Source organism: Lissotriton helveticus, chromosome 4_1, assembly GCF_964261635.1.
Source record: "Lissotriton helveticus chromosome 4_1, aLisHel1.1, whole genome shotgun sequence".
Lineage (NCBI taxonomy): Eukaryota > Metazoa > Chordata > Amphibia > Caudata > Salamandridae > Lissotriton > Lissotriton helveticus.
In genome coordinates this window covers 103,325,585-103,343,140 of record NC_136063.1, presented here as the reverse complement: position 1 = coordinate 103,343,140, position 17,556 = coordinate 103,325,585, and the positions used below count along the sequence as shown (strand labels likewise).

Genomic DNA, 17,556 nt, shown 5'->3' with positions numbered 1-17,556 from the left:
ATGACCCCTACATCAAAACTTACTGGAATGAGATCCTAGCTGAAATAAAATTAACATTAGGATATCCCATTCCAGTCACCCTTGCATTCATCCCTTTAGGCTTGAGCATACCTGAACCTAAACATGAAACATACTCGGACCACTTAATACCTTGGAACTGCATAGGAGCAGTGAAAAATAAGGGCTTTAAAATATATTAGGCCCAGTAATAGATTCTCTAAAGGTCTTCCTTTAATGTTCTTCCCTACACTCAAATGAACGCTCAACCCTGTTAGTTATAATGTAAGACAAACATGGAGATATGTTACATATGGTTCTCTCTCAGGTTGAGTAGTAGGAATGAGTGAGACGATTTGTTTGCTGTGTAAGAAGCTGAGGGTGTTTCAGATACTGTAACCCTATTAGAAATGTTAGCATCCATCAACATGCTAACAGAGTAAATTGTTTTAATATGTTAACACTTTAATAAAAAAACTACTTCATATATAAAAAATTACATCTATGTATTCAGAATTTTTGATAAACGCAACTTTTTATACACCTTCCTTGACTTATCAACAATGTGCTCCTATTTCAACTTCAAGTGTATGTTGCTTTGATCATAAAAGAATGTATGCGTACAAACATGCACAAACACAAAACTGTCTAGTTTCACCCCTTTCTCACTTTGATACTTCACTGGCTTTCCTGATTACTTTGTCAATGCCAATTATTCCTGGTGTATTCAAGTTTTGTGGTGTTATCTGATTTATCATGATTATAATTCTTAAGATGCAACATGTTTCTTGTTCTTAATCAAAAGTATGTGATGATAATGACAGTTTACAATTTCAAGAATGAATCTGTGCAGATCATAAGTCCCCCCTAACAAAAATATGCAACATGTGGACCTGATTTGAAGTTGTGTGGTCCGGGGAATACACAGGATATTTGGAGGAAATGGTCATTGTGGTGGAAAATCCATATATATACAACTAGTTTGGTGAAGAAAATCCAGCATCTCAAGTCTCCTTGAAACTTCAGTACTTCCTCCAGAAGTGGAAAATTTCCCATTACCAGTCAAGTCCAAATCGAGCCTTGAGTGGTTGTTTAGGGTTGGCAGACCACTAAGATGTCCGAGACACTGCTGCCGCGGTCCACTTGCCAAATTTAGAACTTTCTGTATAGAAAGTTCATTCTTCGACAAGCTGGGAGGGTGTTCAGTGACATTGTTCAGTGCAGAGTGGCTGATGGGTCCACCTGCTCATCTCAGCATGTGAAGAAACATGTGTTGTTGTTTTTCAAGGACAAACTACTAATGTGGGGGCTTATTTGTGAAAAACGTAAAATTCAATGACAGCCTCTGACGTGCTAAGCATTTTCTCCCAGCAATTCTAGGACAGTATTCTTATTGTCCTACCCAGACCGTTTGTGCTATCCTTAATTAATGTGGGCTCTTCTGATACCATAAAGCTGTAGCTCTTGCAACGGCTACTTCGCTACTTAGACAGTACCATCAGAGTTGGCAACTGAGGCGCCGCTGACCTAAAAAAAACAATTAGCCAACACAACATGAGACCAAATATAGATAACTGATATCCTGATACCAGCCTACTTTAAATAACCCACATAGTCTCTCTTTGAAACACAGGGCGGGTTCATGCTAAACGTTCCTGGGAATTGAAGACAAGATCAGTATTGCTGCCTATTGCTAGCAGGTTAATTACTGAGATGCTCTACAGACTGTAAGACTATCTTGCTCCTCAACTGCAACTGTCTATTCTGTAGGTCAAGGCAGCGGTGGAAATGAGCAGGAGGCCGATGAGCGCTATCTGGATGAGTATGACTTCGAAGACCACGAAGAGTCACAAGCGCAATGGGTGGAATCAAAGTTTGCCTATATTATTCCTGCAGAAGACAGGTAAGTTTGCAAAAAATTTGCTTTTGTCATTTGTACCCACTTTTTATGCTTGCTGCCCTGAATTTGCTCAATTTTGTAAACCATCAGAAGGAATATTAGTATGGGAGTTCCTTTAATACTGCCATATCACTTTGATAAAGAAACAATAAGCTGTCCTTCATTTGAGAATAGTCCCAGGGTGCACAATCTACTTTTTGCTTCAATGAAGCTCAAAGGATTTGCTCCTTGCACACTTTATAAATGTAAACATTTTTTCTTTATTCCATTCAAATAATTGTCTCACTGACCTGTCATTCTTTAGGTTCGTGTTATGGTTTAAAAAATCACTAGATTATTTAACAAATCATATGTGGGTCAGCCATCAGATCGCAAACCAGTCATCATTATCGTAATCATTCAAACCCTCTTGTTGTGTGATAAGTACATTTACCACCTGTTCAAGCATAGATCCTGATCCAGAAAGGGCCTATGCACTTGTGGCCGAGGCCCTGCAGTCATAGGGGAGTCTCTGCATTCGTGGCCGAGGCCCACAGTTATAGGGGAGTCTCCACACTTGTGGCCGAGGCCCACAGTTACAGGGGAGTCTCCGCACTCGTGGCTGAGTCCCTGCAGTCGTAGGGGAGTCTCTGCACTCGTGGCCGAGGCCCACTGTTACAGGGGAGTCTCCGCACTCGTGGCTGAGTCCCTGCAGTCGTAGGGGAGTCTCTGCATTCGTGGCCGAGGCCCACAGTTACAGGGGAGTATCCGCACTCGGGCTGGATCTCTGCAATGAGAATCCTCATTACAGAGATTCCACCCAAGTGTGGAGACTCCCCCACGACTGCGGGGTCTCCGCCAAGAGGGGAGATGCCCTTTGTAAATCAGGCCCATAATCTCAATTATGATACCGACTGTGTGATTGGTGTAAAATGTCCCTAATCTGATGAAATATTTAAATGATGTAAGTTAAGTATGAAGGTGAAGCGATGGTGATAACATTTGCTATACACATTTACCATATATAAGGAGCTCATCAAGTGCATGAGTTATTCATCTGCTTGTGTCACATGCATCATCAACATGCTCGATGTCTTAAATGGTGCTTGAAGAATATTATCTATTGCATCATTGTGTGCACTTGTTCAAACTATGTTTAATTAATCTCTAGAGAGCTGCAACACCGCTCCCGGGGGATGCACAAACCGCTGGTGTGTGTGTTTTGGCGCCATCATAAGGTATTTATAGGTGAACGACCTTTACAGCGTGGTCATTACACCGCGGTATGTTTACATCGCGGTCATTACAACGCAAGTCGTTACAACGACTTGGGCTGGATGGCGCTATACACTAAGAAATAGTATGATTTACTATTCCAACATCTTCCCTACTGTTACGTAGGCTGGAGTTGGAATATTAAATCATACTATTCCTAAGTCCATCACCCTACAGCGCAAGTTGTTTTAACGACTTGCGTTGTAATAACTACAACGTAACGTAACGCAGTCTCACGACCGCATTGTAACGTCACATATTCCATTTATAAGACACTTAGCATCATGATGCACAGTGAATCCACATGAATTTCAATCGCCCCTATGGTTGCCATCATAGTGCATGATGTAAAGGGGATGTAAACTATGAGTTCTCAAAGATCCTCAAATTAATCAAAGGAGTTAAAAATGTTTGTGTATCTGTCATTGTGTGTTGATGCCAAATGAGAATAAAACATCTGAATTCCCAATAGTGATGCAACAAAATCCATTTATTCAAAAAGGTAACTTCTGTGGCATTCATAGATACGTCATATATTCACCAAATTGCAGTATATTCTAAACTAACGTAAGCTGCATATTTTGCATTTGAGGTCATACTATTCATCCATCACAACAAAACCAATGATGACAAAGTATAACATTAGTTGAACAATAAATTTGCCATACAAAGATCTGTATTAAATCTCAGTCACAAAAAGCAAGTTATTTCAATGCAATCATCCCTTCCTTTCAGTTAAAGATTGTTGAGCCATTTTATCCATCCGATATCTCTCTGTTGTAGTCTCTTGCGCATGGCAATGCCCACTTTTGATTCAATAATTTCAAGTATTTGGAATTGTAATTGAATTATGTTGTGTTTATTTTCATTAAAATGCACAGATACACTTGATTATTTACTGTGTTTCCTAATAATACTGATGTGTTCTAAAATCCTGGTTTTCATCGTTGTTCTGTCTTTCCTACATATAGCAGTCCTGAGTGCCTAAATTCAGTTTTTACTGTCACATGTTGCATATTTTTTTTTTTTTTTATATTTCTTTTTATTGAAAATTAACAAAGAAAAACAGCAAGGTGTCAGATAGTTACATCAAGCAAATAGACTGTGCCCTGGCGGATCCTCGAAACAAGCGACAGTTAACTCACATATAATAGAGAAAGATGGGGGGAGGAAAGGAAGAAGACAAAATGAAACATTGAACATCATATACAGTGTGGATCAGGGGGAATGTGGGAGATCAAGTATAGCTGTTTCAGGTGGTACACATATATCTCCTCTATAACGATTCCAGGGGGCCCAGATCTTCTGCCACTGCCGGGGGCGACCCCGAGCTACATATACAGTCTTTTCCCTAAACATACACCAGTCCATATCATTCATCCAACACTCAATAGTAGGAGGTCTTTGGGCTCCCCACAGCTGTGCAATATTGCGTTTGGCAATCATTGTTCCCAAGGTCACCCACCGAGTTTGGGCTACATTATGATCAGTGGGCTCCCAAACATTTAAAAGACAACGCCTGGCTTCAGGTAAAAGTGCGATCCCCGTGACCTCTTGATCTCGCAGTTGGGAGAGAAGGTCCGCTCTATGATTTATTAATTTTTTATACACCAGCGAGAGGGTACTATCCGGTATATACCCATCCAGCACACGGTCTTCCAGCGGGGCAGATTCAGGTATCTCCGCCCCCCAAGGAAAGACCGAATCAAGCGCATGACGAATCTGAGCGTAGTGGAAGAACTCCGCTCCACCCAGCTTGAACTCGGCCTGCAAGGCCACAAAGGACTTCACCTGCCCCTTAGCCCAGAGGTCCCCAACCCTGGAGATACCAATAAGGTCCCACCTGTGAAATCCCTTCGTATTCCACAGTTTGCCAAGTCGATCCGATCCAAACAGCGGGGTAGCCAAGGTCAAATGATCTTTCCATCCTAATGCACTAGTGGCAGCCTGCCAAACACGCACAGCCGTACGCGTCGGCCCCGTCAAAGAACCCACTACCGATTTGGAATATAATGCCCTATAGTAATTACCTCCGGGGAGCAGCCATCTGTCCATAGCGAAACCCGGGTGAGGCCCGGGATAGTATGTACCATGGTTGATAGCCCCCAACTGCGATGCCCAATAGTACCGTTTAATATCAGGAAGAGCAATACCCCCATCGTACCAGGGGAGCGTCAGTTTGGCAAGTGCAATTCGGGGCCTACCATCCCACAGCAACTTCCTCTGCAAACCCTCGACAACACGGAAGTAGCTACTAGGAACCAAATCTAGGGTATTTTGCAAGGCATACAAAAAACGAGGAAGGGACATCATCTTAAAAAGGGCCGCCCGCCCGAGCAAAGAAAGCGGTAGCTTTCGCCAACCCGCCACATCCCGTCTCAACCGCGCCAAAGGAGGGAGGAGGTTTTTCTCATATCGGATCAAAGGGTTCAGTGAAATAAAAATACCAAGATATTTAAACCCCTGCTGTGCGATCTGAATAGGACAACCACGCGGCAAAACCGGTGCGTCCCCACTGAGCACGTAAAGGGAGGATTTCGCCCAATTGATGATCAGACCAGAATTCTTACCAAAAGAGACCAAGACGTCACACAACACTATCAGGGATTTTCTAGGGGAGGTGAGATATAATAGGATGTCATCCGCGTACAAGGAGATACGATCCTCATGTTCCGGGGACCAGTGGATGCCCCTCATGGAAGGCTCCCAACGGATCCATGCAGCAAGCGGCTCAAGCGCCAACGCAAACAGGAGGGGGGATAGCGGACAACCCTGCCGAGTACCATGCCCAAGAGCAAACGTTCCAGAAACGCGGCCATTAACCACTACCTGAGCGAGGGGGTCGGCGTAAAGAAGCCGTACTCAGCCGATAAATTCAGAGCCGAAACTGAATTTGCCCAACACTGCCCACAAGTACGGCCATTCCACAGTATCAAACGCCATAGTGGCGTCAAGACGCCAAAATGGCCGGTTCACGCAACGTCCCGACCCTAGCAATAACACCATGCAACCGCCGAAGATTCAATGCAGTATTCCGGTGTGGGATAAAACCGGATTGATCCGGATGCACTAAATCACTAATGACGTTGATTAGTCTATTGGTTAACACCTTTGCCAAAATCTTCGGCTCGGCATTTAACAGTGAAATCGGCCGGTGTGATGCACATTTATTCCGAGGCTTCCCCTCCTTATGTATAACCACTATAGTGGCCAGACGCTGATCGCGGGGGAGGAGCCCACTATCGCGGGATTCCTCGAACATGTCTCTCAAATACGGGGCAATCCTGTCGGGCCGAAGCTTATATAACTCAATTGGCAAACCGTTTGGGCCCATTGCTTTACCCGAGCGCAAGGAACGCAGAGCCAATGCTATTTCATCCGCCGTAATCGCCGAGTCCATGAAGTCCCTATCGTCCTCAGAGAGACTTGGAAGGGAGATACCCCGAAGTAGCAAACAAGAGTCCTCCTCTGGCCTGTCAGACACGGAGGAGTACACAGTGCGAAGATGGGTGGCGAAACACGCCACTATCTCCCGCGGGTCGGTAACCACGGCCCCCTCCTCCGTCTCAATTTCCGGCACCACACGACTTGCTCTATCTTTCCTATCCAACCAAGCTATCAGTTTGCCGGCCTTGTCTCCAACATCATAGATGCGTCCCTGATCCTCCCGGCTCAGAGCCTTCGCCACGTCCGACACTAATTATCTGTATTCGAACTGCTTTAGCTGTAAAACATGCAGTTTTGAGTGGGTCACCTCCTGTTCCAATTCCAACTCCAAATCCAGTATTTCTGTCTCTATCTTTACCACTTCCTCCTCTTTCTGCTTTTTGGAGCCAGAAATCAATGATAAGGCCTGACCCCTCAGGATGGCCTTAAAAGCCTCCCATAAGGAGACTGCGGAGGCAACCGAACCTACATTCTCTAGGAAATAATGGTCAAGCGCCTTCACCAGGCCAGTACGAATTTTAGGGCTACAAAGGTACCAAGGGTTAATCGGGGCAACCCAACCCTCGGCACTCGGCACCAAATTCAAACGGAGCCATAGTGGGGAGTGATCAGAGATCCCTCGGGCCAGATGACGAGCCTCTACAACGCAAAAAGCCTGAGCGGCCGGCACCAACACATAATCAATCCTAGAGAGACTACCATGGGCTCCAGAGAGAAACGTATATTGCCGCTGACTGGAATGGAGTAAACGCCAACAATCCACTAAACCCAATACATCGAGGAAATCAGACAACCAGCTGTGCGACCCTGTGAGGTCCCTTGGTGGATATCTATCAAGCCTTCCGGAAACTACTGCGTTAAAGTCCCCCCCCAGAATCAAAAGCCCAACGGGGAGATCAAGTAGCACCCGCCCCAGTTCAGAGAAAGTAGTCGACTGCAAACCAGGGGGTACATAAATAGAGACCACGGTAAGAGTGCGACCCTCCCACCGCCCCGAAATCGCCACATATCGGCCTCTATCATCGATGACAGTGGATTCCACTTCAAGCGGGAGAGCAATCTTAACAAGGATCCCAACTCCACGCGAGCCAGAGGTGAAACCTGCATGCGCCACCAGACGATACCCCAGTCTATTCAGAGCGTGACATGTATTCCCAACCAAGTGAGTCTCCTGAAGAAGAACAATATCAGGTGAATGGCGTTTCAGGAATTGCAATATCACCCCACGTTTAATCTTGTCACCCAACCCATTAACATTCCAACTAAGCAACCGCAACCCTCTACCCCCATCATAAAAGAGAAAGAAGATCCAGCCACGAGCTAAGTCCAATGCCTCGATGAAGTCGTTCAACAGTAAAGCACCATGCAGAGATAACAAACAAAACAACCAAGCCCCCCACCCCCCTGTCCCCAAACAACCCATTACAACGCCCCCCACCCTGCACCCCTGCTCGAGACTAAAAAGCCACCCCAACTTGCAGTGTGCCTGTCGCCCTTACACCCAACTAAACTACGAAAAGTAAGGCTGAGGAGGAATAAACCCCAAAGATATCCCCATAACTTCCAGCGCAAAAGGATATTGACAGTAATATATCAGATACGGAATCATCACAATAAAGGTCCTTTCATCAACCCCGGTGGAGCCTACTCTTGTTCTTCAAGTCCTCTCTCAGCTCCGCCAGACCGACTCTCAGGATCCCTTCGGGAAGGCAATGTGTCCAACCAGTCCGCCACCACCTCTGGCTTATCAAAAAAGTACACTCTCTCGTTATGTTCAATTCTCAGTTTGGCAGGAAAGAGCATGGCATATTTCATGTCCATATCTCGAAGACGTCGTTTGACTCCCATAAAACTGAGACGCTGTTTCTGTACCAACTGCGTGAAGTCCAGGTAGAAGCTGATGGAGGAGTTTTCAAACTTGAGAGGACCTCCCGCACGAGAGGCCTGCAGGATCGTATCCCTGTCCCGAAAGTTAAAAATCCTTGCTATCAAAGGCCGTGGCGTGGCTCCCACTTTCGGCTGACCGCCCGGGATCCTATGAGCCCGTTCCACCATGAAAAACTTGCTCAAACTCTTGGGTGCCAAATGGTTGGTGATAAGGTCCTGAACCAAGAGGTCTGCTGCTTGCTCTTCTGCCTCTTCCGGAACCCCAATTATGCGAACGTTGTTCCGCCGGGCCCGTCCTTCAAAATCCTCCAGGCGCCGAACCACGATGTCGGTAGAGGCCCCAAGCTTACGGACTGTATTTTGCAATTCAACGACGTCATCCGTAAGGCTCGATGTTTTAATATCTAACGATTTAACCTTCTCATTGGTTTTGGTTAGATCCGTCCGGATAAGATTCACTTCGATCGCCACCGTGTCCAGCTTGTGAGCAAGAGTCTCCATCTGCTTCCCAAGGGAAGACTGGATCCATCAATGGCGGTCATAACGTCTTGTAGCGTCGGCTCCTTTTTCGGGGTCGACGAAACCTTCGCGCTCTCCAGCGACCCGTTGGCTCCGCCGGGTGACTCCCGGATCTGAGCATATCGATCCATGACGTTGGTTTGCGTGTAGCTGCCCCGTCTGGTATTCTTCACCCTCTGCTTGTCTCCATCAGGCTTGCCTGCCATGTCGTGATACTATCCAACAGTTTCTTCCCCCCTAGGCAACAGCGAGGGAAAAGGGGACAAACAGACAAAGCTAATAGGAAAGAGCAAGTTCCATCCAGAGGGGCCGCCAGCCAAAGTAGAAGGCAGCCGAGAGGGCGAATGTCAATGAGGCTTCACAGGTCCGAGACCCCAGTGATAACCAAAAACGAAAGTGAAACTGAACGGGACCGAGGTCCTGCTCTGCAACAAGCCGTTGTTGTTCAATTATGCCCCGGGCGCCCCGTCAACTCGGGCGCCGGGCATCCAGAAGATGAAGGCCGCAAATGTCTCCACGCCACAACTCCGGGCACCGGGGTCCGATCGGAACGGCTGCAACTGTTTCAGGATCACCAGTGGTTCATCCGCACCAAGACGTCAACTGTCAGCAGGATAAATGACAGGATATATTCGGGAGGTTATGAGGGTCTCGGGAGCCCCTTGCTCACGCGGCCATCTTGGTTGCGCGCGCAGCTCCTCCTCCCGTTGCATATTTTGTTATGGATTTATTGTACACTTGGCATGGATAGACAACATTGCTACCAGTCATAACATTTTTATAGTGTATATAAATGAAACATCTGTAAGTTCCTGTAGGTTTATTGTCAACGTATTCCTTTTTCTAATTCTTGGTGATGATCTTCCTAATGTTACGTGACCACTGAAATGCCATTGAAAAGATGATCTTTGAAAAGGTGCAGGTGCAAAGGATTTTGATGAATGACTTACAGAGCATGTTCCCAGTACCTGCAAATACTGCATCTCCAACAGAACCAATGCAGTCTCCGCAGTCTCCTCATGTACAACCTCTTACTCCACACACACTGCTTAACTTTCCAGTGGCTCATACACTTAAGAGAGCACCTGCATCAAACCACGCAGGATGACAGAATATCCTCCAATGAATATAGAGTGGAAGGTGAAGTACTGGATAATCAAGCCACACCCAACAAATGGGATGACTACCTGATTCCAGCACCACCGCCACCGCCCTCGCAACAATTGGATTATCCTCTTTTTTTGTTTGAATATCTTTTATTGCATTTTTTGTATGAGAGTACATGAAAGAAAAATAACACAGCGGTATTACAGGAGAAACGTGTCATACCATATCTGTTTTCCATACATGATAATAAAAAAGGAAAAAGAATAACATGACAAGAATGTTGGACATAGCTGCACAAGAATGCACATCAACAACAACAGTTCGCTAGGATAACAGATCCTTCCACTCATGCCCTGCAAAGCAAACATCTAGGTTGGGGCACCTGTGTCGATAAACTGACAGATCAAGAGGAATTGGACACGCCGGAAGACTGATAAGGGTACTTCCAGCAGACCAGGTCTGGTACATGTCGGTCAGTAGGTGACATCCCAGTTGAAAGGAGCGTTGTGAAAGGGGAAGACAGGACAGTCTGTGTGTTTTGGCGTGTGAGGTCATGTGTATCATTCGTCAATGTCCCCCAATTCTAGGGTGTGTCTCCTGTTCTGTTCCCAAAAGAAACGCGTTCATCCCTGGGGAGAGCCGTGTCTGCGCACTCAAGGCCACCTTTGCGGTTACTGAGCAAAGCCCAAAGAGATCTGCAAGTCAATCAATATCCAATACCTTTTGCTCATAATGATGAACATTGAATAAGAACTTGTTCAAATAGGGACTGAAAACCGAATCATATCAAAGCATATGGGATGGGGTACAGGCAAGGGCGGGTATATGTGCTGCTTCCACAATTGGATTATCCTCTTGACAACATTGGAGAAATTCACAATCTGATGGAAAAGGCTGCAGAAAGATTTGAATTACCAATGCCTATAAAGCAATCATATTGCCTTTTGGGTGACATTAAAGAGCCTTCTAAAAAATCAGTCAGGGCACTGCCTACTGTGAATGTTATTTGGGAGGTAGGTATAAAAATCATGAAAAACCCAGCTAAGGTCTGTGCTGTCGTACTCACATTGCATTAGAAATATAAAGCGTCAGAAAATTCAAAATGTTTAATTGGGCACTCAAAAACAGACTCAGCAATAATGCAAGCAGCTGAACTCCATTCCAAGAATCTGTCTACACCCATATCAGATCCCTACAGTTAAAGTTGCCAATCCATGACTGTAATGACAGACAAATACCACATACATAGATCGCTTACCTGGGGATATAAAATTGGAGGCCATAAGGATTCTGCAAGAAGGTGAAAGAACTTCCTCAGAGATGACAGGCTGAGCAATGTACATCGAATCTACATGTTTTCATCCGCTTGCGGGAGTCGCTGTTCCCCACAGACAGGGATGGCTGAAGGTCACTTTGTTCAGGCCAGAAGTTCAAATTAAGATCTTGGCTATGCCATATGCTGAAGAAGCATTATTCGTTGAACATGTGTATGATGCCCTTCAGGCGATAAAGAGCGACACAGATGTAGCAAGATCATTAGGTGCTTTGCAAATGAGGAGAATGCCTTTGTGAGCAGAAAGAGAAAAAGTGCTATTGTCTAACAGAGAAGGATACCAACCATATCGGTATCAGTAACAGCCACCAACCGTATCTTATAACAAACAAACACCAAGAAGGAAGTAGACTTCCCAAGGACAGGACTTTGGTCGAAAACTGTGATGAGGTAATGGTGCCAGTTACCACCCTGAGCAACCAATTGGGGGTAAAATCACGAACTATTTGCTACAATGGAAATCAATATCAACGGACAGGCGGGATTTAGATTTAATCACCAACTGCCATACTTTGGAATTCAAGGAAAGACCACCACATACACCTCCAAGGGGAGCCTCCCTTCTGCAGAACATCGTCAATATCGCACTCAAGCAGATAGTCACCTCCCCGACCCACGCAGCGGGACACATACTTGACCTCGTCTTCTCCACCAGCAAAAACATCACTTAAGCTGCACCTCCGAACTCCCCTGGACCGACCACCAAACCTACCTTCCCAGCTGTAACTGGAACAAGGTCACAGAGGTACATCTCAGCGTCACCCTCAGCACAACCACACCGCTGACATCCATAGAAGCCAATATCGCAACACGCAACCTCCACTACTGGATCTCTGCAACTGCTCCGACGAGATGGAGCCTCTCAAGAATGCGCCGGGCAGGCAACACTCCAAGAAAGCCAGTTGGTTCACTAGCGCCCTCCACAAGTCCAGACACACCGGTCGACGGCTCAAGAAAAGATGGAGGAACAACAAAACCCCGGACGCTGATGCAGACTTCAAAGCTGCAGTCACTGCACACCACCTCCTCCTCCTCAAAACAGCCTTCCAAGACAGAATCAACGCCAACGCACACACTAGCAAAGAACTCTTCTCCATCGTCAAGAAGTTCACTAAATCCAAAAGTGAGACGACAGAAGTCCCACCCTCCCAAAACCTCTGCAACAAACTCAGCACCTACTTCCACCTCAAGATGAAGCAGATCTATGACAGCTTTGACACCTAAGACCCGCCCATCACTCCTGCCACCACCATATGCGAAAACTCCCCAACAGATCCTACTCAACTGGATCCTGCTCACCAATGACAACACTCTCAAGACCATGAAGAGCATTCCCTCTGCAGCACAGTCGGACTCCTGCCCGCACCACATCTTCCACAGAGCCGCCACCTCCATCGCCCCTGAATCTCCACATTGGCTGGTGGGAGGATCTGGTACTGGGCGTCACTCACAAAATACACATGGAAAACAATGTGAAATTGTGGCTGAGATTTATAGATGATTTGTTTATTATTTGGGATCTGACTTATACTGAAGCAGCAGAATTTGTCTCAGCCATTAACATCAATGAACTAAATCTCAAATTTACAGCAACAATCAGCGACAAAGTGATACTTTTTTTAGATGTGGAATTATACATACACCAAGATAAATTAAAAACAAAAATGTATCGTAAAAAGACTGCACAAAATTCAGTTTTGCATTCATCTAGCCATCACCCACGGCACCTGATAGAAAGCTTTCTCTTCGGGGAAATGCTGCGATTATAAAGAGTTTGTAGCATTTCAAATGATCTACACTTAGCACTACCGGCTAGCAAGAAGAGATTCTTGGAATGGGGCTACTCTAAAGAAACAATTGACAAAGCTATCAGGAAGACTATGAGTCTGTGCAGGTCCAACCTTTTAGAAATTAAATCAAAACGGCATAATGACACAGGGAGTGATGTCTGATGCATTTTGGCATTTAGCAAACAGGACAAAGTATTAAAAAACATTATGAGGCATAACTAGCCAATTGTACTAAGTGACCTCCATAATCTGTGGATCATCTGCCACACAACCTCTCTATAACATATGAACGAGCTCCATCTATGAGCAACTGTTTGGTGAGAAGCACCCCTGAGACAACAGAATCTCACTTATGGTTGTCACAACGCAAGGGCTACGTGAAGTGCAAGAGTTGCAAAGCATGCCAATAAGGAGTTAATAAAAGATCATACACTACACAGTGCAAAGTTGGGGGATTAAGTCCCCTTGACTCCTGAGGGTCCCTGGGGTCCAACTAGTCTACCATCCTGACGGTCCCTTGGGGCCATAAGCCCACCAGGTACCTCCAGTAAGCGCCACTGCGCTGCGTTGCAGAGAGGTGGCACAGGCCACACCCCTTTTTACACCTCTCTGCAATGTAGCTCTGTGGCTCTTACTGGAGGTACCCGTTGAGCTAGTTGGACCCCAGGGACCATCAAGATTCAAGGGGACTTAATCCCCCCAACTTAAAATGCGCCACAGGGCGTGTTTGCACACATGACACCTCAGGCCCGCCCCCTCCCTTCACCACTTTGCAATCGTGTCCCGTGGCGCGTTTTGAATTGGGGGATTATGTCCCCTTGAATCCTGAGGGTCCCTGGGTCCAACTAGCCCACCAGGTACCTCCAGTATGCGCCAGGGAGCTGCGTTGCAGAGAGGTGTAAAAAGGGTCTTGGCCTTTGAACACATCTCTGTAACCCAGCTCCCTGGCGTATACTGGAGGTACCTGGTGGGCTAGTTGGACCCCAGGGACCATTAAGATTCAAGGGGACTTACTCCCTCAACTTAAAACGCGCCACAGGGCGTGTTTGCACAGTGGTGAAGGGAGGGGGTGGGCCTGAGGTGACGTGTGCTCTGCGTTTGCAGAGTGGTGGAGAAAGGTGGCTTGGCCTTTGTCTGCCTTACACCAATCCCACTGCCCAGGGCTTACTGGAGGTAAACGGTAGGCTAGTTGGCCCCTAAAGGACCCCCAGCAGTGAAGGGGACTTCAATCCCCATCCAAGAGCGTGCCAGGGAGCACGTGAGTAGAGTGGTGGGCAAAGTGGGCGTGGCCTGGTACGAGTAATTACCAGTGCAGCTGTGTGGGACTGACTGGAGGTAATAGTTTGGGAAGTTGGCCTCCAAGGATGTCCTTGGGGGCCAACTACCCCTCTTGTTACCTCCAGTAAGTCCCACACAGTGGGATTCCTAAGACGTCTTCGGAGGCCATGGCCCCCTTTCTCTAGCTCTCTACAAACGTGCCTTGTGGCAGACTACGGGATGAAGTCCAATTTAGTCCTGAGGGAGTTTGGATGCCAAGAATCCCTCCTGGTACCTCCTGTAAGTCCTACGCAGAGGAATTCCTGAATGTTGGTTGGACGCCCAGCGCCCATCACCCTTTCTCTACCACTCTGCAAACGCGACTATTAGTTAAAGTAGCATATTTTTGCACCTCTGACTTAGAGGTCGTTTTAATCTCCCTGCCCTATTATGTACTAGGGCCTTACAGAGGAGGTCATGCTAATCACAGGGGTAACCCAGCGCATAGTGTTCCCTAGTGTATGTAGGTGTTTTTACTGTATTCTAAGTGTGGTTTAGCATAGCACTGTATCTAGGCCTGGATAGCCAGAGTTAGTTACCACCTGTACCCGTCTGAAAAAGTTGTGGGCACAGGATGATTATGCAACAAGACCTCTTTCTGCTCCTCTGTTGGTTCTTTCTGCACATTACTTGCTTCTTTCCTGCACTTTTCGTCCTCTTTGTGGACTTCTGTTTCTTCTTTCTGCATTTCTTTTGCTTCTTTCTGTGCATTTTTCTTCTTTCTTCACATGTCCTGCCTCTGTAGGCATAGTTAGAAACTAACATTTTAAAAGGTTTTGAAATTCACTGAAAAAAAACATAGGTTTCAGGCACGTTATAGTTAGAAATTGGCATTTAAAAAACCTACGAAATTCACTGAAAAAAACATAGGTTTCAGGGACGTTCTAGTTAGTTGGACATTTCACTCGTACAAAACCATAGAAATTCTCCTGTTATAGTAAGTTCAGCTAACTATAACTCGCGCCCCCGCAATGCACTGCTGATGATGTCACATATTACATCACTCATGACATCTCAAATGACGTCACTGATGACATCATACATGTGATAATTTGATGCATCTTCTCACACCCAAATATAACCTTTGATACACCCACTCTAAATTACAGACTGCCATTCTCAAAACCATAGACACTCCAACACCAATAGTTACATACCAACTCACTGATTCTTAGGTTTACACACACATCCACTCACTCACCCGTACAGTTACTCATACTTATGGTCACTCAGCACAGGACTATCATATGCACTCATACACCTATATAGACACTCACACACCGCCACTCATCCATAGAGGTACTCACACACCTAGTCAGTCATGCAAATAATTAATCACATTGCCACTTACTCACCTAAACAGTTATACACACACCAGCTCAATTACTCATACAAATACTAGCACATTCTTACGCTCTTATACAATCACTGATACAAGCACACACTCATCCATACAGCCACTCTCACAATCACACACTCTCACTTATATACTTTAACACCCATAAATACTGCCTTTCACATATATAGTTACTCACACATGTACCACTGAGATATACATTCACTCACTAACTCACCCACCCATACAGTCCATCACATATGCACTCTTGAAACCATGCAGCCAGTGAATCACCCACTCACACATCTATGCCGAGTCACACACACCCCACCCACACAAACACTAAGGCACCCATACAGTTACTCAGACAACCAAACAATAACCCATATAGACACTCATGTCGCTATTCGCAAACCCATGCAGCCGTTTACACACCAACAGACAGACGGATACAGACATTCATACAGTTTAATCACTAACCCATGCGTTCAGTAAGATACGTTTAATCACTCACTTATAGAGTCAGTCACAGACCTACTAAATCATCCATTCAGACACTTATTCACCCACTCATTCTTCAATACGCCTTTCCCTATATATATTAAACATATTTAAGCTTTACAGAAACATAGTCACTGGATGATGTCATCAGTGATGTCACTGACCATGTCATGAGTGTTGTAATATGTGACGTCATCAGCAGTGCATTGCGGGGGCTCGGGTTATAGTTAGCTGAACTAACTATAACGGTGGATTTCTATAGTTTTGTACGAGTGAAATGTCTAACTAACTATAACGTCCCTGAAACCTATGGTTTTTTCAGTGAATATAAATATATATATTTATATATATATTATAACGCTCAATTTCCCACCTTTCAATGTCCAGGAAAAGGCACTCACAGGGTTTACTGCATCCAAAATGGGTTTATTTCCAAAAATAATTCATGGACGCAAACATGAAAAATACGCGTTTCGCCTATGGCTTAGTCTCGTATTTCATAAAAGCCGCCATTGAAACATATTCTTTTAAGCTATTGGCTGTACAAAAGGTCACATGATCGCATTGTGTCATGAAAATCAAGAAAGGCCATAACATTCATTTGGCGGCGGCCATCTTAACACTATACAATCAAACATTATAATTTTTTATGTTAACAGTGACACAAGTTCAAGTAAATAACTCTATACTGACACTATTGAACAACGAATATACATCGCAATTTCAGCTTTGTCCCGTTTCAATACCGGCAATAATAAACTGTTATCGTAACCATTATGCCGTGTATCGGCTAAGTTTGTAAAGTGAAATGATGATTCAGCCGTGTATCGGCAAGCCCTCTTGATAAAGACACAAATAATATACTCATTCCAATATGACTCAATAATAAACCTATGTATTCAGTAAGATACATTTAATCACTCACTTATACAGTCAGTCACACATCTACTATATCCTCCATCCAGACACTCATACACCCACTCATTCTTCAATACACCTAAGGTTTTTTAAATGCTAATTTCTAACTATAACGTGCCTGAAACCTATGTTTTTTCAGTGAATTTCAAAGGTTTATTAAATGCTAATTTCTAACTATAACGTCCCTGAAACCTATGTTTTTTTCTATGAATTTCAAAGGTTTTTTAAATTCTAATTTCTAACTAAGACG

General features: G+C 45.2%; 1 protein-coding gene across 2 annotated transcripts in view; it reads left to right on the top strand.

Moving 5' to 3' along the window:
• The window catches only part of LOC144828401 (NFX1-type zinc finger-containing protein 1-like), a 1,040,362-nt gene that overhangs the window by 774,584 nt on the left and 248,222 nt on the right, over positions 1-17,556 (top strand). For both annotated transcript variants that reach the window (XM_078686524.1, XM_078686523.1), the window contains exon 18: positions 1,768-1,900. In XM_078686524.1, the coding sequence (XP_078542650.1) occupies positions 1,768-1,900 (133 nt within the window). The remainder of the gene's footprint in view (positions 1-1,767; positions 1,901-17,556) is intronic.